Genomic DNA, 25,541 nt, shown 5'->3' with positions numbered 1-25,541 from the left:
CTGCAGCAGGAAGGCAGTATATAACAATAAGAAGATTATGTAGGAAGGGAAAACTTTGTGAGGAAAGTTGTGCAGACTGGTTGCACTCCCATAGGAGCTGGGAAAGACTGGGAAGAAACAACATCAGTCGAACTTTCTCATGGATGGCGAATGAACAGACGGGCAGGAGATGTGGCAGCAGTGCCCGTTCCAGTTCAGTACTGTCCCTTATCTTATGCTCACTCATAGCGCAAAGGAAGCGCATCCCTGGTGTCCCAGCTTTCTACAGCATCTGCTGACATTGTTGACATTCTAAACTGACAGCACTTTTTAAACAGAAGACTGACTTGTCTCCTTTTATTTGTCCTTCAAAACTGAAACACAGTATCTGAGAATAACAAAGCTTCACGATCCAAGAAATCAAGTTGATGCATATGCTGATTTTGATCTAGCAAAATAAACAGTCCTTTAATACATGTCATAAACTATTTGTAATACACATCTGTGGATGTAAAAATCACTTGCTACTATTTTAAGTTATTGCTATATTAAAAAGGAAAATTATTCCCATCTGCATAAACAGTTTATGGTTTCATTATCTATGTTTCTCCTATGATAAGATTTACTTTACCAATGAGAGTTTCTCTTTATTCACAGATAATATCTTAAACTATTGCACTGTAAAATACCTGCTTAAACCATATCACTATTACCTGAACTTCTTGCCAATGCTGCTTCTGCTTCAATTAAAGTTTTTAACATGCCTTCTGTTAAGTTGGGACATTTTCCGATTACAGCAAAACCATTCCAGATATACATCATTTCCTAGGGTCAGGGAGAAATGACAGCATCATTAGAGTACTGGATAAATGGGGTTATCAAATACTTTAGTTTACTTCTATACGATGAAAAAATTACAGATTCCTTAAATAAAAAGTCAGTTTTATGTATTTTCACTGCAACTGAAAACTTGTTACATTGGTTTTCAGAATAAATTAGCCCTGGAAGACAACTAAAGAGTCATTTACTGCACACAATGCAAGGACTGCTTCAACAGTTGCAAACCCAATCTCACTTAGAGATGAAGGTAAGTACCAACAAAACGGGCAGACTTGAAACATTCATGGCCCATGGCTAACTGTCCCTTGAGTAGGGTCTCCTGTTGTTTTTCAGTTCTGTCCTAGATAGGGCAGTAGTAACTATAACTAACTGCAATGCATTGCTTCCACAGAGAAAATACAAAATCTCAGGACAACAAAACAAAAAGAAAACCAAAACCTTTAACCTTTAGGTCAAGCTTCAAGCAAAACAACAGAATTTTGGAGCCAAACTGTAAACCCCTTAATTCCTCAGGTTTGTTTGATGTTCAGACAGAAAGTAACTTCTTTTCCATTCAATTGTTCTTACAGTAAATTTTATTAAAAGCTATTGGTTTAATTCTTATTTGTTATTGGGGTTCTCTCTTACGAATATATCACCAGAGCAAATGTGTCCACTGCCACTAGCAATCACAAAGTTAAAGATGGAAAGATTATATATAGACTTCGGAGTGGTACCCATGACAAGTTACTTTTTCTACTTATTTATACAGCCTAGTTTGTATTTGACAATTTAAAGCTTTTCAATAAAATTTTTGTATAGAATAACTGAGTTCTGGAAGTACAGTACAAAAAGCTGTCAGGCTAGAATAGATGAAGCAGTGTGTTAACCCCAGTCACTGCTGCTTTCACTATCTGGTCTCTACTGACTGGAAAACCCATGCTGAACTTACCGTATCCAGTGCAGATTTAACATGGTTTTGACACAGAATTACTCAGACTATATTTATTCCAGGCTAAATCTCTGAGCTAAGACTTGTTTGAGGATTCAGTTCTCCCAGCAAGTCCCTTCAGAGTGAAAACAAAAATCCTAGAGATGAGATTCTGCACCCAATTCCACATCCTCCGAGTGCTTTTAACTGTTGGGCTGCGGCATCTGCTGCCTCAGAAATGCAACTGCAGCAGAAACAAAGGACGCAGTGCCTGGCCACTTCAAGGAGAGCCCGTAGCACAGGAACCTGTTCTGCTAAAATCCCACTAGAACAGCCCAGCCAGACCCCAGGTGTGTACACTTCTTACTCTCTACAGTCTCTGAAACCTGAAAGGCAAATCAAAGTAACCTAATTATTTCTCTCATCTTATGACTCTTATTTCTCTAAGCCTTATGACTTAGTGGAAAGCGGCCCCTAGTGAATATCCACACTATGCTCTAACAACTGCATTTCTTCAAGAAGCGCTGTTTCACATTACCCGGCTGGTGGGCTGAGAAGTTACTACTCAGTGGTGTCTCCAAGAGGCTGCTCTTATTCAGCATTTTCTTGAAGAGTATTTACTATTTGTCCATCAGTTTCTCAAACACAACAGCTCAAAGCACTGCAAACGTTAACACCACTGCACGTGGCAAACCTGCGGAATTAAAATCCTTTTATGTTGTTTTATGCGTTCTTTGCAGAAAGATTTTGAAGTACACCATGAGCGAGACAATGGGTGCCTTATGTAGCCGTTCTCAGCTGGCCACGGGGAACTGGCCAGCGTTACAGGAAAAAGAAATTAAAAATAAAATAAAAAACCAACAGTATGTAATGGTTTTCTGGAGTGGCTAAAGGATCAGGCTGCTTTATCCCAGCACCCATGAGTTGCTCGGGGGTGCACCAAATTGCAAACATTCAGGGGCACATAAAGCAGATGCTTAAATGCAATCCCCAATTTTTGCATTGTTTCTGTGATTTTCCCCCAACTTGTACCTTAGTCTCCTTTTAGTAGCCTCAGTACATGACACAAGACAGAAGAGACCGAGGGCAAAGTTCCTCAAAGGTGATTCAAAAGCAAGCTGTCAGGAGCATGCTAGTCTATGGCTGGAATAATGAGTTACACATGCAATACATTTACGTGTTGCAAACAACTGGCTTAGCTTCCTGTGGCTGGTGCATGCCCCAGTTTTACAGCATTCCTCGCATTCATTTGGCTTTGCTTTGGGAACATTCCAGTCTCCTGCAGAGGTTTTACCTTAGAAACACGGACAGATACTATTCTAATTATCTCCTCTTTATTTCCATGAATTGACAAAAATGGTAGTAAGGGGGAAGCTGTATTTCTGACTTACCAAAGGTGGCACAGGCAAAGGAATGGGGTTTGAAGAAAGGTAACGTCGAGCTTTCCGAATTGCAAACTTCTCTGTGGGGAGCGATTTCCCTGCAATTTTCAGTTTCAGACTGGGAACAATCCTGAAAAATTAAAGGAAAATGTAAGGATTTTTTTTTTCTCTGTGAACCTCTGGGAAAAAATATTCAAGCTTACAAAAAAATCAAACCAAAGAGAACTTTAAAAAGCTGTTACACACTGAGTTATTGCTACCTCTGAGGAAGCCGAGCAATACATATTCACAAAAGCCGTCTTTATGCAGGGCACATTTATCTCTAGGCTTTCTCTTTTATCAAGCAGGAGGAAGAGGGACTCTTCTCCACCCAAAGAACAAATTAGATGATGCACCTAATTTATAAAGGGCCCATCCCTCTTCACAGACTAAGAAAGAGGCAAGCCAGCTTTTGTCAGTGTTCCTCCCGTCCTCCGAAAGACTGAACTGCTTCACTTTGTAATGGATCCCAAATCCAGTGAAATCTCTTTGTAATAATTACATAAGATATGGAAAACCTGAAAAGTATCAATATATTATAAGCACATTAAAAAGTATTATTTAGATTTTACAGAAAAAAAACCCAACAGAACAAAGTAATCCATTTTCTTCAGGCCAGCAAGGTTTAGGCATTTTTAAGCTTAAATATTACAATCAGGTTAACTCAATGTATTAATAATGCATATATTCACTTGCTTATTTAACTATTCCATATTCCTCTCAGACTCAACACCCAAGAATCAAGTTGTACTGATGTCTCCACTAAGGAGGCACACATCTTGCAGCATAATCCCTTGAAGGATTTCATCTTCCATGCCATTTCGAATAAAGGAAACGACTGGCAAAGAGTGTGAATATTCCATGCAACGGCAGCAGCCACTGTATGGCTGGCAGACCTAATATCCTGCCTCTGAAATATTTCCAGGACAGTAGAAATCTGCTGTCTGAGCTCAGGCTCCACTTTAGTCTAAGGGAATATTTCATTCTGCAATTTCTTACCAATCCAATACTATTTGTGCAGATTTTCCAAACTGCACAATTAATAATTTTGAGACTCTTCCTGCAACACCGCAACGTGAAAAGACAGGAAACTGTTGTAACTGGGAGTTAGCAGATTTTACCTAAATAATTCAACTTCGCTGTCTCCAAAAGGACTGCAGTCATCTGGTCCAAACATACTGAGATAAGCAGCTTTCATGTAAATATAAGTAGCCTGCAAATGCAATCAATAATATCTGTACAGAAAAATGTATTTACAGCATCACCATTACCGATATAAAGCACAAAAGAGCAACAAAAAGGAAGGACTTGCTGCTTTTGCTCACAAACAGACCTAATATTACAGAATTTTAAGCAGGAGATAAGAATTGTAGGAAGTGGAGTATAGAAATTTTTTTTATTGTGTGTCTTTGTTTACTTTGAATCAGCTTATGTTTTATGTCCACATTCCAAGAACAAATGTCATGTCTGTGTAAAGTGAATTTTTATCACTCTCAGAAATGCATGCTAGGAAACTTATGAAAGATCATGCTCAGAGAAAAGAAATACTACTAGATATTCTGCATATCTCATCACAACTTGGTCGAATATCTCAAATATTACATTCTAGAGAACACGAAACAGTTTTTGAAAGGTTTCATTATTTCAGATTATGAACTGTACTGATTTCACAGGGGTTCCTGACCAATCCTACATTCAGCAACCAAGGAAAGCAAAGCAGCAGACTATGTTATTACTTTTACAATAGCAGACAATACCAGTTGGTGATTGGTAAGTACTGCGTCAAGAAGTCTGCGGTAATCATAAGTTTCAGGAGTTTTCTGGAATATTTTAAGCTGTGATTATTTATTTACACTGGAATCTAACAGTGCATGTATGTGACCACCTTTCATTTAGCTCACGTAATTTCACCCAAGTGGGAGCACCGAGAGAGTTGCTCTCACCTGGCTGCTTGGGCCTTAACGTTGGTTTTGGTTCCACTTCTCCGACACAGACAGAGGTACCATCCCCACACACATAGTCTGATCACATTAAGAAGAAACAAACCAATAAATCCCCAATCAACCACACACACACCCTGGCCAGACATCATCCCTTCTAACAGATTTCCCTGGGGCTTGGGGAAAGACAGAGGGAAGAAAGCTACCAGGGTTCTGGATGGACGAGCTTCTCCCTTTCAGACACAGAGCGCAAGGTGCCTCTTCTAATTATATTTATTATCCTGGAGGCGCCGTCATGGCCAGCCTCACTCATCACCAAAAGGGCTCATACCCATAATGTAATGAAAGAAATGGCAACTTGCACCATTAATGAGCCAGCAATGTGCCCCTGCGGCCAAGAAGGGCAACGCCATCCTGGGGTGGATGAGAGGGGGTGTGGTTGTAGGGCAGAGAGGTTCTCCTGCCCCTCTGCTCTGCCCTGGTGAGACTGCATCTGGAATATTGTGTCCAGTGCTGGGCCCTCAGGTCAAGAAGGACAGGAACTGCTTGAAAGAGTCCAGCAGAGCCACAAAGATGATGGAGGGAGTGGAGCATCTCCCTTGTGAGTGGCTGAGGGAGCTGGGGCTCTTGAGCTTGGAGCAGAGGAGACTGAGGGGTGCCCTCATTCATGGGGATCCATTGGGAAAGGGCAGTGTCAGGAGGAAGGAGCCAGGCTCTTCTTAGTGACAGCCAATGCCAGGACAAGGGGCAACGGTCCCAAGCTGGAGCACAGGAGGTTCAAGCTGAAGATGAGGAAAAACTTTTTCACTGTGAGGGTGCAAGAGCATGGCCCAGGCTGCCCAGAGAGGTGGTGGAGTCTCCCTCTCTGCAGACATTCAAAACCCGCCTGGCCGTGTTCCTGTGTGACCTGGTCTGGGTGATCCTGCTCTGGCAGGGGTTGGACTGGATAACCTTCAAAGGTCCCTTCCAACTCCTGATATTCTGTGATTCTAATTCTGAGATTCTGTAATTGCAATGTGTTGATGACACAACCAGTCAATACGTAGCAGAACATCTTTAACAAGCTGTTCCTCATCTACAAGTCAGGCCCAAAAGATTTCTGTTTGCCTGTTACAGTCACGAGAGAATTCTGGCCGATTAAAGTAGGTATTTGTTTCAGCAGTAGAGTTAAAAGAACACTTTGACTGATCAAGGTAGTTAAAGTGAGCTGATGATTAAGTAGTTATAATAGGTATTTGTTTAAACTGCAAAGTTAAGAAAAAGACTGCAATATATATTAGTATAAGTACTTAGAGAAGGCACTTAACACGCTCGAGAGAAGAATTAAAGAACAGCATGAAGGATAGTAGCTGTGGTCAGACCACTATAAGAATAGGCCGTAACCTTTTTTTTTTCCCCCTCAGTGTGTCAAAAATCATATAGGGGTAATCCAATGTCTTATGTGGGGTGATAGCGGGGAACCAACCAAGGTGAGGGGCAGAGTAAAAGGTGATCATCTTATGCATGCTCGTATGATTTTGCTTTGTTAAAAACGTATAAATAGGCTGTGAAAATGTAGGGGCATCGGAGCACAATTAGAGGAGCTACCCTCTGTGTCATCCCAGTGCTGCAATAAAGAAGTGCCTGCTTATCTGCAACTGCGTAGATAAGTTTTTCTCGTCGTGATTACGACCCCATCAACATGCCCACAACCTGTTCAGGTTTGAATGTCTGCAATTCACATTGTTCCATAAGAACCACAGCAGACCAGGTTTTGTTTTACAATCTCCACCTTCAAAGCTACAAAAAAAATCAACTCAGTCTGACTGGAACTTAATAGACACTACAAGGCCTTCCACCCTCCTGTTCCTCCTAACTTACCTTTGACCACGTATTTTCTTTGCTTAGCAGGTCTGCATAGAAGAAAGCCATTTTCCACTGGCGCCTGTAGGTGAAGCACCACATGAGCTCCCAGTAACACATGTGATGAAACTGCTTCCAGTATTGCTGAGCCTCGCAGCATTCTTCATACCTATTAACTGCCTAAACACAGAGATTTCCAAACACTATCTTAATCAAGTGTAAACACACGTACACCAGTGCTGTAACAGACACTGGGGCTCCATGATCTGCTGGCACGGCTCCTGCAACTTCCAAATTATCAACAGCCCAGTATTCCCCAAAATCACATCTGCTGGCTTCACACAAGAGACAACTGGCTCCACAGTCATCCTGGCGCTAGGAAGTTTAGCCCTGCCACAGAGCTCCCCATTCCTGGAAGTTATAGTATGACCTAAGCATAGGCAAAATGAATGCTTGTCCAGGGAAACTGGGAAACTAAAGTCAGAGGACAGATGCACAGTTGACATTTATTGCTGCAGCTTCAAAGATTTCAAGGGAGCTACCGCACCACACACCAGCTGATACTCTGTCGCAGAGTATTTTGGACACGCATTCTTCACCTCCCTAATTATTTCAAGTCTTGTACGATTCTCCACTCAGACTGAAGGCAAAGGACTACCACTGGATGTTATTAAAGGCACAACTTGCTTCAGGATAGGGAAGAAAATGAGAAAACTGTGACTTTAATACTGGCAGCCTAGATTATCAGCAGAAATTAAGAAGGGCAGCAAAACGAGATGGTCAAACAAGCCAGCCAATAAAGTTTTCAAAATCCCTATTTGTAATTCTTAAACTATAAATTACATATAAGGCCAAAGCCACAGGAAGCATTAGCCAAAATGGAAACACTGTTCCTGGAGGAGTTTTTCTAAAGCCTTTGAAACTTACTCTTCCACGAGCAAAAGGATTACTTACCGCATCAATATTGCCCTTTAGTATTTCTATCCTGCCTGCAAAAAACAGGAATATGGCTCCCTGTAATAAATAATAATAAAAATACAAGAATTCTATAACAGTTTTCAAGCTGACTATACAGTCTAGATCTTTGTTATTTGTCAAGAAAACATTAAAGGATCATACCAAACTAAATTACGATCCATTTTACCTTTGGGTAGCGAGCCAAATAAGGATTAAGTAGTCTTTCTGCCTCCTCAACATTTCCTTTTCCTGTCCCTAGAATGCATAAAAATGCAAGTGATAAAAATAGTGAGAAAAGAAAAAAGAACAGGAACGCAAGGTATCGATTAGGCATCTTCATCTGGCCAATCTGCAAATTCCTCTCATTGATAGTTAAGGCATAAATACAGGCTGGTGTTTCACTAAGCCAGCAAGCAGGGAGACCTGAACAACACTATGCTTGCTGACTTGAAAACTCACTTCTATATAGACAAACACATATTGTATAAAGCTTTAGCAGAAAATAACAGGGAAGTATGTCTTAGTGGGAAGCTATCACCTCCCAAAAAAGTCAGGGATGACATATTAACATGAACATACTATTCAGTAAGTCATCACTTGCAGATATTATTTCAACCTCCCAAGAATGCACCTAACTACTGAAAACAGCTTTAGTTCTCACAACTTCCTTTGCTGTCCCCATCATCTCCCTTTTTAAGTGTTAAACTATTTTCCATCTTGAAGATTAAGACACTCTCTTCAGTTATGATCACTATTGCAAAATTACCCACAAATGAGTTATATTTAATCTGATCATGAACAAACAATTCACCAACAAGTAGGTGATGGAATCATCTTTTCCCCCTCTGCGTCCCACAAGAACTAACCAAATCCAAGAGTTATTATAAACAATCTTACCTAACACAAAGGTCATGAAAGTATGATAGCAAAGCAACAGCATGGTACACAGCATCGACCTAAAGCTGTATGATGATGCTCCTTCTTGAAGCTGCAGCAGACCATGCTCCTGTGCAAACAGAGGTGAGGAGGACAAAGCATTGGAAAAGAATCAAAGCTGTGTTTTCGTTTGTAAACTTCTGCAGCGTCACCTACAGGCTGCTCACACACTGTATTTCAAAAATGCACTGTTTACATAGCAATCAAAGCTAAAAATACACATAGGAATTTATCTAACAGTCTTTCACAGAGTTACTGCTTAGCCTGGAAAACACGTGACGACAGAGCAGCAACTTGGGATGTATTACACGGGTAACATGTCTCACAACATGAGAGACAACTTATCACTACGTTGTGCTAAACAGTGCTGCTAAACAGCATTCCAGAAACAAAAAACAAAAGAATTTTGAAATGCAAGGCAAATAGCATGTATCGCCATTGCACGGCGTAACCACGTTTGCTGTTATTCACTGCATAAGCAAGTAAAAGATACCCAGAAAAAAAAAATCTGAAAAAAGTTGACAGGCCAAAAGGATGGTTTTGAAGTATGCTGGGAACAAAAGCAGCTTTGCAAATACGTTGATCCAGTACCACGAGTGGAAAAATATGATGAAAAGATTATTTCTGTTCCCTTTGGGAAGATCTAATGCAACCAAGTATAATGCTATATTTCCACTAGCTGAGAGCATGATGGATGAGCAACTTCAAGGATTCAAGCTCCTGAGGCAACAACATTTAACAGACCATTCTAGGACTGGCTCCACGATATCAACAGCAAGAATATAAATACGTAAATGTATTAAACACGAGAGCTGCCTACCAGTAAATACACACAGTAACGTCCACTGTGTGCTGGGGAAAATCCTGTTTAAAAGTCATACTTTTAAAAGTCATACTAATCCTAATACTGCACTGTTTAAAAGTCATACGAATACTGCAATGGAAAGTTACTGGAATAGCATGCATGAGGCTATAAAGACGTCTCTTCAAACCAGCTACACTATAAATAGGGACCCTGAGGGAAGTCTATGGGAGCCACTGTGGCAGGTACCAGAGTGAGCACTCGGAGCATGGCATCGACACAGACTTTCATCTTGTGCGTGTCCTTGTCAACAGAGAAGTGTTATGTACGTCACCTTTACCAATTACCGTGCAAACCCTGCAGCCTCTGTAATTCTCATCATACATATATTTCTTCACTTAACTACTGTGGTAAAGTGCTTTCACATAAATACAGCTATTTCGTGTTTTTTTTAAAAATCTAATTTTATTACATTAACTACTGTTATAGGAAAAGGAACCATTAACACACGTATTTGCAGGTCAATTAGTATGACATCTAGCCTGGACAAAATAGTGAAAATACTGCCTTTCATGTGACTTCAGAAGAAATTAAAATATAGTAAAATCATTACCGAAAATCAATGACTTAGTGGAAATCAAGCACTTGGCAAAATCAAGCCAACTTGATATTCTGCTGAGAGCAAAAGTTAGATTGATGCAGATAAGTAATAAAATATTATATATTCAGCTTCTATAAACTGCCCAGATGAAAACCACAAATATTTGGATGTTTAAAAAAGCAGCACCATGTCACTGTGAAGTGAAAGTAAGACAAAACATTCTGTGGGATGAATCTCGGCAGAAAACAAATCCAAAGTAGATTTCCAAAGTAAATTTTTTTTGAAGTGAAAAATCTTCAGCCTGGCTATTTCACTAAGCCTTCACTACATTGATAGTAGGCCTTAAAGTGTATGATATCTTCCATATAATAAAAAATATATATAAAATGAATGCTGATCACATTTGTGAATAGCACGAAGAATGATACGGAAACAAATTTTATTACTCGAGGTGTCATGAGTTGGTCAATACTCCCATGTCATCCTCACTGGGGATCAAACTGAGGAATCGAGAACTAAATCACAAGCAGCTACAACTGCAAACAAATGACATGCACTGGTGCCAGTCACTAAGTGAGTATTTTATCTTTAATTGTCAGGACACACCTTCTAACCATAATTAACCCATAGATACCTCCCACACCTGTGGGGAACCTCAGCTGGACTGAGGCCCCTAGACAGGGTGACTCTAACCTTGAGAAGATGCCAGTCTACCCTTGAGAGAGTAAACAGGAACAAGAAGAGCCACAAGGTAAACAAGTTTGAGGAAAGTGCTGACAGCAGACTGGGATTTGAGGAAAGTGCTGATAGCAAACTGAGGCGTACGTGTTCCTTTGGCGGAAGTGGTGAGTTGTGATGAACTGTGAAAATATTATCCAATAAAAAAGAAACACAGTAACTTTGAACCAATGAGAAGATGACACATCTGGGGAAAGAGAGTATAAATAGATGAGGAAGAAAAACAATAAAGGCTTTTTGTGCTGCGCCAACACTTGTTGTCTTGTCGCTCTGTCCGTCCCTACCGCGACACACACCTATGCCACAGGTGATACGAGCAATCCCTGAACACCAGGAGGGAAATTCCAAACAAAGCCTATTACAGGACATAATGCCACAACATAAAAAAAGATGTCAAGGCAATAAGTGTTCATAATTTCTCCAAAATACTTAAATGACATTAACACATTTAGGTTTTGTTTCCACGCAAAATGTAAGTTACTCTGAAGGGCACACGGCATAATGCAGAGCAGGGAGCAATGACACTTCTTAGAGACAAAAGTGATCTGATATGAAAACCCTCACCTTTGCTTGTAACATCCCACAACCTCTTAATTTCCAAGACTGTCACTACATTATACTACATCAGTATCTCACTGATTTGGTCCTTGTCCCAAGGCGTCCAATGCTCTGTCACTCAGGACTCCCCACAGGAGCAGTGGGGATTCCCTCAGTGAATGCAGGACCAACAAGGACACCGTTCAAAACCATCATCAGACAACGCTGAGACTGGTTCGTGTACATTTCAGCTGCCACCAACTTAAACCCATCTACTTTCCTGAAGCAAAAGCTCCTGAATGGTATTTTTAAATCACTCTATTTTAATTAGGGATCTTCAGAATGAAAGCAAAGCAAGGTCATCGTTCATGTCCCATGACCTGATCACATTATTGCAGGCTTAGCAATGAGGATGGATACCACTAACAGCTTTTACAAAGAACTAATTAAACCGTTAGACAGGGCATCTGAATGTATCCCATGAAATAATTTTAGATTTAACCTTCATTTAAAATTTGCAAAGAGACCAATATGTAATATAAAAAGATGCTTAATGGGAAACTGGAATTCAATTTATTACAAACAGACAGATTGAAATTATTCTTCAGCTTAGCTACTTTGGGGGAAACGTCCTCCCACATAAAAAAAGTGTAATTTGAAAGAGACTGGTTCTATCTGTAAGTTTTCCTGCCTTCTGAAATCATGCTGTCATCTGACTCCCTGACAAACTGCACTTAACATACTGTGGGCTCATGTCAAACTTTTCTACAGTTTAGCAGCAGAGTATTTGCAATAATCTATAAAATAAGAACAAGAGTAAAATATTAGCCTGGGACCTGGCAGTGGAGTCAGTAAGAATGGTTCAATGCTTACATGGGAGATAATGCAAGGACTGTTCTGATCTCACATCACAAGCTAGTTCTCATCAAACACAACAGTCCAGACAGGACTCACACTCCACCTACCATCCAGTGCGTGAGGAAGGCACGTCTCCCCAGCACAGTGCACCTGATGGTGTGCCCACAAAAAAACTCTCACAAAATTGGGCAAAACACAGGACCTATGCCATTAAACACAAATAGGCCCATATTTTGATTAATGATACAGCGGAAAGGAGCTTCAACAGTGACAAGAGCACAACTGGCACATCTTGGACTCAAAGGGAACAAACGTGGCCTCAGGCTACTTTTATATTTTCTTGATCTTATCGTATCTTCTATTTTGAGAGTCCAGACTGCTGTTAAGTTGATCATATTGTCCACGGTGCCCACAAATGGCTTAGGAAGTAACGGAGCTTTGGGCATGTCCTCATTTACTATCAGACACAACGTGTCTGAGAGACAAGAAGAGTCCCTAGGGGCAAATCTGCTGGCTTCAAGGCAGACTGGTATTGTGGAAGATACCGCAATGCAATTTTATATCCAGTTTTCATAAACGCATGACCTGCACCAAAAGCAACCTGTGCTCCAGTGCACTGTGGCTGTCTCAGGTAAACTGCAAACAGCTCAAGGCATTAACCATGGCTCTTCTGTCTTCTGCACGATCCGATGTTCACCACGAGCATTTAATGGAAAAGACTGCAAGATCAAACACAGATGTATTCAAAACTCCTTTCTTCTAAATGGGGCACAGCACAGGAAACCCAAAATTTCCCTCTCCTCTTGTCACTGTTTCTTTTACCTTGTCTGTACTGCAGGAGACAGCTTCCTGTTGCTAGCTCTGGAAAACCACCACTGGGAAGGACTGCAAATGCAACTGCAATTTTGCTTTTGGCTTTAGGCATCTGACTCATGTTAAATGCAGGAAGACATTTTTTAGGATATTAAAATAAATGAACATCAATGAACTTTGATCAACATTTTTAAAATACTCCTTTTTATGGTGTGCAGACAGCAGGTTTTTACTTATATTTATGGTAATCTAGGTCATGCTCCAGTGAGTTATTAAAAAACTGAAACAGTAGCTGACTCATCAACACAAATATCAGCCCACTCACAGCCGTACAAGAAATCCAAGGGCCAAAAGGAAACAACAGAAATCAATCAGAGGGACAATTTTAATCTGCAGTAATCAGATCTGCTGGTACATGAATTGCCCTTACATTTCTAGGAGAATACTTTTGCTTTAGACGCTCGTCTTCATAACTGACAGGTAGAACTATATAGATTGTTGTCTATTGCTTGTGAAACAGCTCCTAGTCATTCTGAGTTCTAGTCCACGCTCCGCCAAAAGCTCCTTGCTTTTAAACAGAAATTCCCAACTGGATGTCACACAGGAACCTGTCAGGGACATTCAGATACCACAATGACAGTAGCTATCAAGTAAGTGAATACCTTAAAGGCTAAGAATACACTTTGGGCTATGGATTTCAAAGCACAAGCATACATCAAAGGACCAGTAACTAAAAAAATTAAATATGTCAACATCATTGTATTAGCCATTGTCTTTATCATGTTTCCTAACTGTATCATCACTGAACAATGCTACAACAATCTCTGAAGTGTAATCGTTCAGAAAAAAAATATATAGGAAGACTGAACTGCATGAAAGCATCAGTGCCAACAGTGCGCATGTGATACTCATCAGTGTTTTGGAAGGTTACGGCTAATGTGAGGAAGAAGAGAGAAAACTCCGTCTTCATTCTTTAATTTAAGAGTGACAGGAATGTACCAGTACCAGTAGTTCACATTTACCTTGTTTCCAGAAAATCCAACAAACTCCAGTAATCTCAGAATCCGTGCGGGAAACATGGACAATGCCTACAGAAAGAAATGCAACAGTTATGCAGTAATAGATTTTCTGCCTCTCAGCTACCTACAACTGCCTCCAACAACTTTTCCAAACACAAGAAATAATCGCTAAAATTACTAAGAACATCTTTATATGTCTGACACTTTTCTGGGTAAATGTATACATCTGCTACATTTTACATACAATTTAAACAGAAATATCTGTCTAATACAGAGAGGCTGTGGTTCCAGGATTGCATGCATAGAAATAAGTTTACACAGCACACGCTCAGTAACTCCAGTACTTCTTGGATACTTCAGAAATTAGGTAACTTCTCAGTTGATAATTTCCCTGAGAGGATGCGCAAGCGGGTCTGCACAGGCAGAGCAGTATTGTCTACGTTGCAGGTAGCAGTCTCTTTATTTCTGAAGTGTATTGCTATCAGACGTTCTTAGACCAGAGGCTGGGATCCTGCAAGTGTCAGCAGATGCACTTTAACTGCATGATCAGTAACACTGATGTCAGTGAAACTTCTCCAGTGTTTCAGTTCAGATCGTTTTCAGGAGGTTGCAAGACTTCAGCTCAAGAGAAAAGCTCTCAGTACATACCAAATTAAATGCTCCAACTCCAAGTTTTACACCTCCCTCAAAATGAAGATGGTTCTCCCCTTTGACGTAATGTGGAGACTGTATGAGACTGTCCAGCTCCCTGAAAATGCACAAGACTCTGTTACACTGTCAGTAAATAAAATGATTAATTACAATTCAGTAAGAGAGTAATCCAATTACCTTTAACTACATAGCAGTTCAAAAGAGGCCAATGTGTCACCTCACTCAGGTGAACACCACCTATAACATTTAGTTGAATTTAAGAAAGAGGCCACTTAATCACATCATCACGCTGACTTACCTGTATGTTTGGTAACTGTTTCGGACTTTGATGCCTCCTTTTATAAAGCTAACCATACTCTCATCCTGTTGGAAAGGAAACACATTAACAGTATTTATAAGCATTATAAAGAGCTTTTGTTTTCTTGAGATAAACACATGCCTTGAACATAACCATAGTGACATAGACAATATGTCTCTGAGATAATACATGGATTTAGGATTTCCTTTCTATATGTAAATAACGTTACTGTGTTCAGACATATACACTGTATTTTGATGCCTTCTGTGATCAGTGTAGCCCCCTTTGGACCATCTGAATTTGCACTAAGCAAATGAACGGCACCTAAAGTACATGCATTTGTGGCTGTTTCAAAAAATAGCTTTCTCTCATTTGTCCTTCAGCACAGTGAGGATCTGAACATTTCCTGGCTCAGCACCAGATACAGATAACTGCCCATCCTCAAGAGTCTACAGAATATAGTTTCACACCCTAAAAAGGAAGCAGGGTAAGTGAAGTTATGCAGGATACGGCTCTTTCTGGTCTGAATATTCACGCATCTATGAGATCCATACTGGCATGGTAACACATGGCTGACACAGCTGCAAGAAGCTGGCTTAAATCTGGACTGGTTACACAGAGACAACAAAGGTGAAAGTTTACAGCAATGAAGACAATGAGCCTTCATCCCTGCGACCCTCAACAACCACCCCAGGATTTGAGTGTGCATGGAACAGCAGGCGGAAACTGAGGTGAAAGATTTCCCCGGAAAACTGGAATATGTAAATAACTTTGTAAAAATGTGTGGCTATGATAATGAATTACTATAAATAAACCTCAACCAATTAGCAGGTGTGCTTTTCAAGCATCCCACTTTTTGAATGCACCCACCATGCTGCTAATAAACCTTTGCTTCATGGAATTTATCTGTCTCTAAATTTGCATTTTGTGAGCGCGTTTCTCACAGGTTGCACAGTTCATAACCTACCATAAGCAACATACATCAGAGCCCATTGGGCAACTCCCAAACACTATAAAATCACCACCTGCTTTTCATTTTTCATCAGTATCTTTGAGCCAAGAAGCAAAAGCCCTTTGCGAATGCGACTTTTATTATTCCCTCTGCAAAGATGAAGAGGCTCACTGTCCTACAGCAAATGCAGCCAAATCAAGAAGAAAAATCAGTTATTTTAACTGTGATTAACAATTTAAATTGCAAGCTGCAGCCCAGGTAAGCATTGCTAATGTGGAACCATCAAACAAACCAAGCTTCATTAGCACAGACAGATAAAATTCAAAGGAGAGAGCAAGCTCCCCTTCTTTTAAAGGCAGGCAGCACTATTTAGCAGAAAGCATGTGTGGAGCCTAATAGATACGCAGACCACAATAGCTGCTCAAGAACAGAGTGAGAAAGCAGTCCTGGGAAAGCAAACACCAGCCTGACTGCAACAAGTGTTGCTGGCATCCCAGCAAAGCACAGCTTCAGTGACCACCTCTTCCCCACCATCCCCCCCACTTTTTAAAATCTGATATCCCAACACACACTATTTGAAAATTGGTGCTTACTGCAGTTACATTTCACACACCCAAAGGGACTGGAGAAAGGGCGTCACAGAGGACTCAGTGCTATGTGTATTGAGATAAGCAGTTTTAGATAATCACGAGTGATAACAAAACATTCTACTATCTCATCAGCAGATAACCCAGACAAAATCCAGATTTAATCCAGATGAAAGTGTTTTACACCATTAGGTCAAACAAGAGTCTTTAACAATTCATAAATTTTAAGAAAATAAACCTGTATGGTATGCACTTTTTTTCCCCAGGGGAAATGCAGGAATCCATACCTGTAGGAATGTGAGTGCTGCTCTCTGAAGTAAACATTCAGCATAGCAAATTTCTGCATGGATTTCCTCTGGTATCACATGGAGCAGGGAAGAAAACAAATCAAACAGACAAGAGGTAACCAAAAAACACTTAGCCCATTAACATAGCAATAAGATCACAGAGCTTCAAACCAAGAAAAATCTTTTCCAAATTTGCTCTACTGTTTCAGTTCTGGACTACTGAAGTAACTACAAACAGTAATGACGCACAGTTACAGAAACTTTGCAGGAACTTCTCTGGTGATTTCCAGGACTTTCTAGACCTAGAACCTTTGTAGGCACTTTTCTACTTCTTTCTAGGTATTTTTTTTTCCCCCAGCAATTTTTGGAAATGCTGCTTCACCAATCAACAAAAAAAGTTGGTAATTTTGGACGTGGTGACAAAGCAATTGCCAAAACACTGATCCAGCAATTTTGGAAATGTGAAATCAGTGATTTCGTCAGTGAACTCACAATCTGCAAAAGCAGGTTGGGTGAACAACTCTACACATTTCAAACTGCAGCAAAAAAAGACGAAAATATTATGCATGTTAGAGATAACGTTACCTTCAGTAAAGTGTTCAAGGCTTTGTCTACGCATGAGGTTGCTGATAGAGTCAGCCACTGTAGATTTCTTCCTAAATCTGCAGAAAAGTCTGTTTAGTCATTCTGAACACGAAGCATCAACAGAGAATGGTATCTTTCGGCTGGCCATGCACGCAGTCACTAATGTGTCTCCAGGGCTCATCAACCCTGTCATCTTACCACACATACAAACTTCAGCTATTCAGAACTTAAGTCAACATGGTCCTCCTGGGATCTGTTTTTTACCCTTCACATGCAGAAATCTTGATGAAGGAAAGGGATAAGGGGGTTTCTGGATTTATTTTGTGTGTGTGTGTACAGGAGCGGGAGCACAGCTGACTCAAAGACAGCTAGCTACAGTACAGCCATCACCAAATGGGGAGATTCTACAGTGTCTAAATGGTAAGTAACTTCCAGACACTGCAGAACCAGGGCGACAGATAGGACCACAAACAAACAAACAAAACCCCCAAACAAACGAATCTAATCAACAAGAAAAATCTGATACTGTAGCAAGCTGAAGTTTTCAAGAAGAAAAACCAGCTATTTTAACTATGATTAACAATTTAAATTGCAAACTGGAGCCCAGGTAAAACAAATCAGTTTTCCTATGATTTCTATGAAATTACATCTCCTTTTTTAACCTGCATGTCTTTCAAAACTTTCCCATGAAGGGACTATTTATTGACTGAATTGCTCCATGCTTACCTTTGACAGATGGCTTGAGCTTCCTTCATTGTGTTTCCTGCATTCAGTATGTCCTGAGGATCAAAGGTCATCATAGCTTGCATTTCCAAGATGGTGGCATAAGTCAGTGCATGATACATGCTACCTTCAGTTCTGCAAGAAAATATAAAATGCAAAGCACAGCTGATTTGATTACTGGAATTTGTTTGATATTATTACTTCTCAAAAACAAACCCAAACCCAATTCCAGAAACTCACCAGTCTGATCAGTCTTGAGCTAAATAAGCTACAAATATAATACAAAGGATATGCAAAATAGTCAAGAAATGCTAATACATTGAGACTTGTACGGGAAATCACGTCAACAAGTTGCAATAACTAACTGTGCTAAGATGCTCCAATTCTGAGCCAAGGGTAGGTATTTAACATACATAATGAAGCATGGGAATTAACCATTGGCTAGCCATTCAGGGACCACAGAATCAGAAGTCTTTTTCATGGAGTATGTAATGAATATTACAACACCTGATTGTTCTTTTATTTTGGGACAATTACTCAGGACAGACTCAAAGAGATAAGTAACACAACACTATAACCACAGACAAAGTAGAGTTCTCTTCAAACAGATCTTCCCACTGGAAGCATTCCAGTCTACACCAAATATTACAGCTTTTTTCCTCCTCTTCCTTTCTGCCAACCTTCCACTCCAATTTCTTCACCTTAAATATTCTTCTGTGGGATTTCAGATGGTGCTTCTTTCACAGAAAGCTAAAAAACTTTGGCATTAGTGCAAGGAAAACAACTATCTCCTACCTGCAGCCATCACCAGCACCTTTCCTCTGGCAGAAGAGTTTACACATTGCATGTTTACAGCATCCAGCCAGTACCCATGTGTGTTATAATGCTTTGCAAATGAATCAAAGTATCTTCAGGCCTAGGGGTCCAATAAGGACGACTTGGGAAATACAGTGAAGGGAAAGCTCAGATGAATTCCTGCCACAGAAACTCTCTGTAGACCTTGCCAATCAACTCCTGACAAACAGCAAGACTTAGACAAGTATCACTAAAGAGCAACAACTGCTATTTCAATTGTTCACACTTCTAGAATAAATCAGATCATTCTATATGGCAGGGAATATTAAAACATATTTGCTGTCAAACAAGGATATCCTTCCAACAGGATCTCCTCCTACAGCAAGCCTACTCTCAATACGTGGACTTTAGGTGTCTGTTTCTCAAAACGAGCCCCTTCATTTCCTTTTTCTCTCAAGCACAAAGTGGTGTGCCAGCAGCTGCCCTTGCCTCAAACGGGGCTAATGGCATCTGGTTGCTGCCAGCAGGTCAAAGGAGGTGTGTAACCTTTCGGCTCCACTGAAGTCCATGTTTTGTGGCTGTCCTTAACTCCTAGTTGCCCTCGTCACGTCCACAGGTCACCTAACAAGCGGTTCTAACCAACCTCTAAACCAACCTGTCATAAAAGCCATTTTGGGAAGTCACCTACTGCCGTAAGCACTATGAGCCCCTGACTACGCAGACATCTCATCTCCAGCACGAGTAAGGAGGACAGACAGATAATGGAGAACTTTAAAATCCAGTAGAGTCAAAATCAGCTCAGATATGGCCTCCTGCATCGCAATTCTTTCAGTAAATAATGCAAAGTAGACAAAAAATAAACACCCTATAATAATGCCAGCCTGATGAAGCGTTCCTGTTTGTCTGATTACTCATCAGCCTCAGTGGGCGTACAGAAGCACGCTTCATCTCATATTCACTAAAACAAAACCCTTCCAGAAGTTCAAATTCAAAGCACAGGAAAGGCACTAAGATAGTCCTCTTTCAAAATCTGCTCTCAAAATCAAAGCAGGTCAATATTAAATTCACTGCACTAAAGGAAATCGATACTTTTCACACACATGGTGAAGAGGGATGTCCCTCTCCAGTAATTTGCTTCTGAGACCAAATCACTCCTGCCCTAGTCAACTGTCTCATCTATTCTGCTTCTAATATATTAAAGGAGATAACAATTATTGTTTATCATTACTCAGCTGGTATTTATCAACACTTATATTTACTCTTGGTTTTTTTCAGGGGCAGGTCGGCGGGAAGAATGCAACCAATGTAATCATTATCTATGCTAATGTACAATTAAAGTTGCCAGTTACATCCTTGTTCATTGCCAGAAGCTTTAAGGCCTGCATTTTGTATGGGTGGATACAGAATGAAACTTGATAGCTTTTTTTATTTTTCTTTCTTCTTTTGATTCCTCAACAGCACTTTTCCCAGGACATTGTTGCAGTTAACAAGCCATTGTAACACAAATACAACTAATATTCCGATTAATGATTTATACCAGGAGCTGGTATCACATGGCCGAATAAGAGGATTATAAGTCATATCTTCAGGACTCATGGAGTTGTGCCACATGCCTGTTCTCCAGCTATGGTGCAGTCATTATTATCTGGCAGCACTGCCCTTTCTTGAGGGCTGATGGAGAGGGCTTTTATTCTTGCCTGAAAACAAGCACCTGAGCGAGGATGTTTCCGTGTCACTCATTGTCACAGTTAACAGGTTATGTATTGAAAATCACTGCTGTGTTTGCTGACTGAATTTAAGGAATTTTTAAAGAGTTCTTAGACTTACTGCGAATACTCCAGGCAAAAGAACAATTTAATTAAACTTACTGCAGAAACCATAATTGGAGACCACTATTTGACAATGATTGTTAATGGTAATAAAGAAAACTGACTCAAAGACCTAAAAGGTAGCTGAGGAAACAAGAAAAGTTAGGTAATGTGAAGCAAAAATGCCAGATTATGTTTTTATGAAAAGAGATCTCTTCTTTATGATGAATTTGTTTTTCTAACAGGAAAAAAGAGTTTTACCTCAACACAAGTCTAGACACCATCCTCAGATACTTATTTTTAAGCTGCTAGGAGATATCTTCTGATTTTAACTCTCATAAATTGCCAAATCTCCTCTCATTTACACATGGGACAAATTAGTCGAAAACACACTTATTGTAGAAGCCAAACGTGAGTAATCTAGTGACTCTGCAAGAGCACAATACAGAGCAGAGTATGTCCTACAAAGTATGTGGTAAAGCTGCAAAATCTATGATATGAAATCCTTTACAAGTACGTAAAAACTGAAAAATATTTCTTTAAACAAAGACAGTGTGTTTATGGACTGTGAAAACCAATTTCAAATCTTGGCACGCTAAAAGGCAACAGTGAGGAACTGATGACTCCTAAAGAAAATACTCAGTATTGCCACATGTGCCCACTCTACAGCTTTTATTCCTTAAAGAGATGGAGTGTGTCCATAATGGATATCATCTGTGGGGAAATTTAGCATCCTGTTTCTGCATTACACTTGCAAAGATCCTAAATGTGTGTCTCCCTCACTGCCAAAGGACAACAGGAATAAGAGCCTCCTCATAGTAACAGGCTAAGATGAAAAATCAGTTTCAAAACTGTTTTGCAGTGTTGAATACAGTCACATAAAAAAACAGAGTATCAGCTCATGAAATATGTTCTGCAAGGCCCAACAACAGTTGAACGAAAACCATACCCAACAGACAGAAATGCCTTTACAGAAAAAGAACCCCACAGCCTCACTAGCTCTTGCAGTGTTTTGGGAACCCCCTTCAATAAAATATCTCCCTATTTTATGTTTAGCACTGAGTAATCATTTCCAGATGGGCACAAGGGCTTTACTGCCAGTATTTAATGAAAACACAGTTACTCTTCTTACCATTTTATTGTATCTTCTGATGATATATAAACACAACACTGCTGTGAATAAAACCAGTGTTGTTAATACATCTGAGTCTACAATTTATCATTTATGTCTTTCACAGAGTGTACTTAACATGGTTAAGCTACAGATTCTGGCATCAAAGAATGAGGCTGATACCTCAGCAACGCAGTTATCCCTGATCAAACACATTACCACCTACAATTTTCACTTGTTTCATGTTCCAGTGGCCTGAAAGAAGGCATAATCTAATTTGCTGATGGCTCAAAAATAAATGGAACACATTGGGGGACAAAAAAGTGAATTAACCACAGACTTCAACAAGCCAAGCCCAGGTAACTTCAGGACAGGGTATGAAAAATCACAGACACTGCAAAGACAAAACACTACTCAGAAGCTATTTTATGCCCACACTGCTTGCAGCTGGGCTGCAATGTATTTAGGAAACAGTGCATGACCACAACGTTCAATTGCAACATAAGCAATATTTAAAAAAAGAAAAAATCTTTTAAAATCTAAATTAACATGTCCCAAATTTGGCAATTCATGGTCAGTTGCTCATTTAGACACAAAACTATAAATTCTCAAATTCTCACAGTACGCAGACAAACATGGGAAAGGGGCGGGGGGGAAGTGACAGAAGATGGTTTTGAGTCTTCTAGGAGCAAACACTGTACTACAGCTGAGGAGCTCCTTCTTTGGACAACAGTTCAGCACTTTCTGCAGTTACATTTGATCAATCTTGCTGTTTATTCACCCAAGTGTAAAGCACTTATCCTGTCCCCAGAACTTAACATATTAACTTACCACCCCCTTCTGAAACAAAACTCTGCAATCTTATCAACTGTTGACAGAAAACTAGCTGCCTAGTCAATGCTCCTGAGAGATGGTCAAGTAAAGAAAAACAGAGGAAAACTAGTAACAGTAATCAACTTACTTTGCTTGTAAAGAAGCTAAAGCATCCGAGAACTTGTTGTTAAGAAATAAATCCAGAGCTGCCATACACTCATGCAAGGCCGTGTTGAGGTCTGATGTAGGTGACCTGCCAGAAGAAGAGAGAATAAACTCAGCGCATGTTCTCCTTCTGCTATGCGTGAACTCCTCATCTTCAATTCCAGCCTTATTCTCACATATAACCTGCTATTCCATTTCTAGGGTTTGCAAAAAATGAAAGTCTTCCACCATATTTGTGGGGTTTTTTTGAACTATGCTCTTACTCTGCAATATGTGGAAAGCAATTCAAGTTTTGTACTTTCTGAAAATAAGATAAACGGCACGTGCTGTAAATAAGAGCTTGGACGTGCAGAACTTACCATGTGGGAGTGCGGCAACGTGACCACTACAGACTGGCAGGTGGGTTAAAATGTCACATTGCGCCTGCTCCTGGGAACATCACCATCCCTAAGAAGTGCTACTCCACTCAGACAAAAAACTGCTGCTGCATCTCCAAGTCAGCAGATTATCTCAGTGGCTTACTCTGGCTGTACTTCTCTCCTTGACAGCACTCAGATATCAGCCTGACCTGTCACAAGGGTTCTCAGCTGGTCTCTGGGTTACAGCAATCAGGATAATACAGAGCAGCTGAGTACATTACCCCCAAGTTCACCACAACCATAACCGCTGGACAAAAAAAAAATCTACAGAAGAAACAGTAAGGCCTTGCACTAACAAAGTTAAGGTAACCTGGCCAGTGTTAGGACAGCTGAAACATCTGCATCCCATGATCAAAGAGCTATATTGCACTAATACGTTGCACACAAGTCTGTACAAAAAGACTCCCCAGCAAAATACAAATAAATCCTCATGTTCCTGACTTTGAGCAGCTGTGGCTGATGTGATCTGCCTTATGACTGAGAAACTATGTTACTTCCTAAAAAACCAGCACAACACGTACATAGCCTGCTGAAAGGAAAAACAGGAAAAAAAAAAGTCCTGGTATCTTAAGGAAAAGACAGGGGAGCACAGAACAGCCAGCCAGCATCAGTAATAACCACTGACAGCAGCAGTCGCTTGGGTTTGGTTTTAAGAATAATGACTGCAAAGAAAAAAAAAAGAGTACAATTACGTATATGAAAAACAGGCTTACAAATTTGAGAGAAACATTATATGACACTGCTCATAGTGGCTGCTGTCATCGGACTTCAGATACATTGCAAACCCTTCTGCACCCAAGGGACTCTCCAAGTGCTCTGCAACCACTGATTAATCACGTCTTGGCATCCGTCTCACACAAACACAGTATCACGGCTGCCTTACTATTCTGAGTCTTACCCACTGTAATAATTAAAACTGTGCCAATTATTGTTTGCACATACTACAATTCTTACCTGCCCTTTTCAATTCTGTGTCCCTGAACCAAACAGCATATTTAACACTACATAAAACATTCTCATCCGTTTTGAAATATTTAGACTAGTAACATTTTACCTGGGGTTTCTGTTTGTTTGTTTCTTGTCATGCAGGAGAATTATCCCATTCAATACAAATAAACATTTTCAAAACTTTCCTTTGAAACAGAAAGATGCCAAAGTAAAAAAAAAACACCAATGAAGTTCAAAGCACACATAAAATGTAATAATTATTTGGCATCTTCTCTGCAATAATAATTATTAACACAGTGCCACCCCCAGGGACAGCAAAAATACAAGTTGCACACTTCCCTGATGCTCCAAGGAAAACTGACATTTGATGTAGATCCCAAGCAAGGAGTTTAAGGCCTGAATGCAATACACACCTTACATAAATGCTACAAATCGCCATTTGTTGCTGTTAACAATAAGGAAGAAATACTTTGAACTAGAGAGCACGAAGCATTTTAGCAAACTGATTAGTCATGCTTCAGTGGGCTGCAGATTCCTTCCTGCTTTCAACAGCAGGATCAGGACTGCCTCTAAGCCAAATGGAAACGCTGCTTACCTTTCTGCTAAATCTCTTGTGTTTTCTGACATAATCATTCGTGTGCCTGCTCAGCATTCAGGAACCAACATTCAGCAGCAGCACTGGGTACTGCTTAACCAGCTCCCGGTGACAGTCACACAGCGCAGGGTAGGGCAGTCTGCCTGCGATACCGTACTCTCTGATTGGCCACTACGGATGATATGAGCATCGTTAGTTCACTTACAACACACTACAAATGAGCAATTTGGAAGCCAGTCCACGACAAGTGAAGTTCATATATCACTGGATACTTACTACTAATGTAGAAGGTGCTGGCAGCTGCCAGCATATCTTTGATCTAGCGACCTGTCTGAAATCAGGCAGCATCAGCTGTCTTTCGTTCAGTACAGACTAGGCAGAAGTCAAATATCCCTGTAATTACAGATCTGAAACAACAAAAATTACTGCATGTGGCAGTGGACCACATTGGAAACCTACAAACCAGAACAGAGTCAAATGAGGCCAGCTGCCACGCAGGAGAATTACGGCATTAATTGCTGCAAATGTGAGAAACAGGCAAGAGAGACAAGAAATTACTTCTCCCCAGCAAGGATTCCCCACAAAAAGGCTTCGATCCACCAGCCAAAATG

At 40.3% G+C, this 25,541-nt stretch overlaps 1 protein-coding gene across 1 annotated transcript in view; it reads right to left on the bottom strand.

Moving 5' to 3' along the window:
* The window catches only part of TTC39A (tetratricopeptide repeat domain 39A), a 29,994-nt gene extending 5,026 nt beyond the window's left edge, over positions 1 to 24,968 (bottom strand). The window contains exons 1-15 of the mRNA XM_010182681.1: positions 24,931 to 24,968; positions 22,952 to 23,056; positions 18,280 to 18,411; positions 17,554 to 17,630; positions 16,969 to 17,036; positions 15,143 to 15,207; positions 14,842 to 14,941; positions 14,197 to 14,262; positions 8,787 to 8,895; positions 8,077 to 8,144; positions 7,887 to 7,946; positions 6,951 to 7,112; positions 4,272 to 4,363; positions 3,121 to 3,241; positions 693 to 804 (exon numbers count right to left, since the gene is read on the bottom strand). Coding sequence (XP_010180983.1) covers positions 693 to 804; positions 3,121 to 3,241; positions 4,272 to 4,363; positions 6,951 to 7,112; positions 7,887 to 7,946; positions 8,077 to 8,144; positions 8,787 to 8,895; positions 14,197 to 14,262; positions 14,842 to 14,941; positions 15,143 to 15,207; positions 16,969 to 17,036; positions 17,554 to 17,630; positions 18,280 to 18,411; positions 22,952 to 23,056; positions 24,931 to 24,968 — 1,375 coding nt within the window. The remainder of the gene's footprint in view (positions 1 to 692; positions 805 to 3,120; positions 3,242 to 4,271; positions 4,364 to 6,950; positions 7,113 to 7,886; positions 7,947 to 8,076; positions 8,145 to 8,786; positions 8,896 to 14,196; positions 14,263 to 14,841; positions 14,942 to 15,142; positions 15,208 to 16,968; positions 17,037 to 17,553; positions 17,631 to 18,279; positions 18,412 to 22,951; positions 23,057 to 24,930) is intronic.
* Positions 24,969 to 25,541: the final 573 nt, after the last annotated feature.

The sequence above is a fragment of the Mesitornis unicolor genome, unplaced genomic scaffold, assembly GCF_000695765.1.
Source record: "Mesitornis unicolor isolate BGI_N332 unplaced genomic scaffold, ASM69576v1 scaffold2714, whole genome shotgun sequence".
Taxonomy (NCBI): domain Eukaryota; kingdom Metazoa; phylum Chordata; class Aves; order Mesitornithiformes; family Mesitornithidae; genus Mesitornis; species Mesitornis unicolor.
Note: the sequence above shows the minus strand (reverse complement) of the source record. Positions and strands in the feature narration are given on the sequence as shown.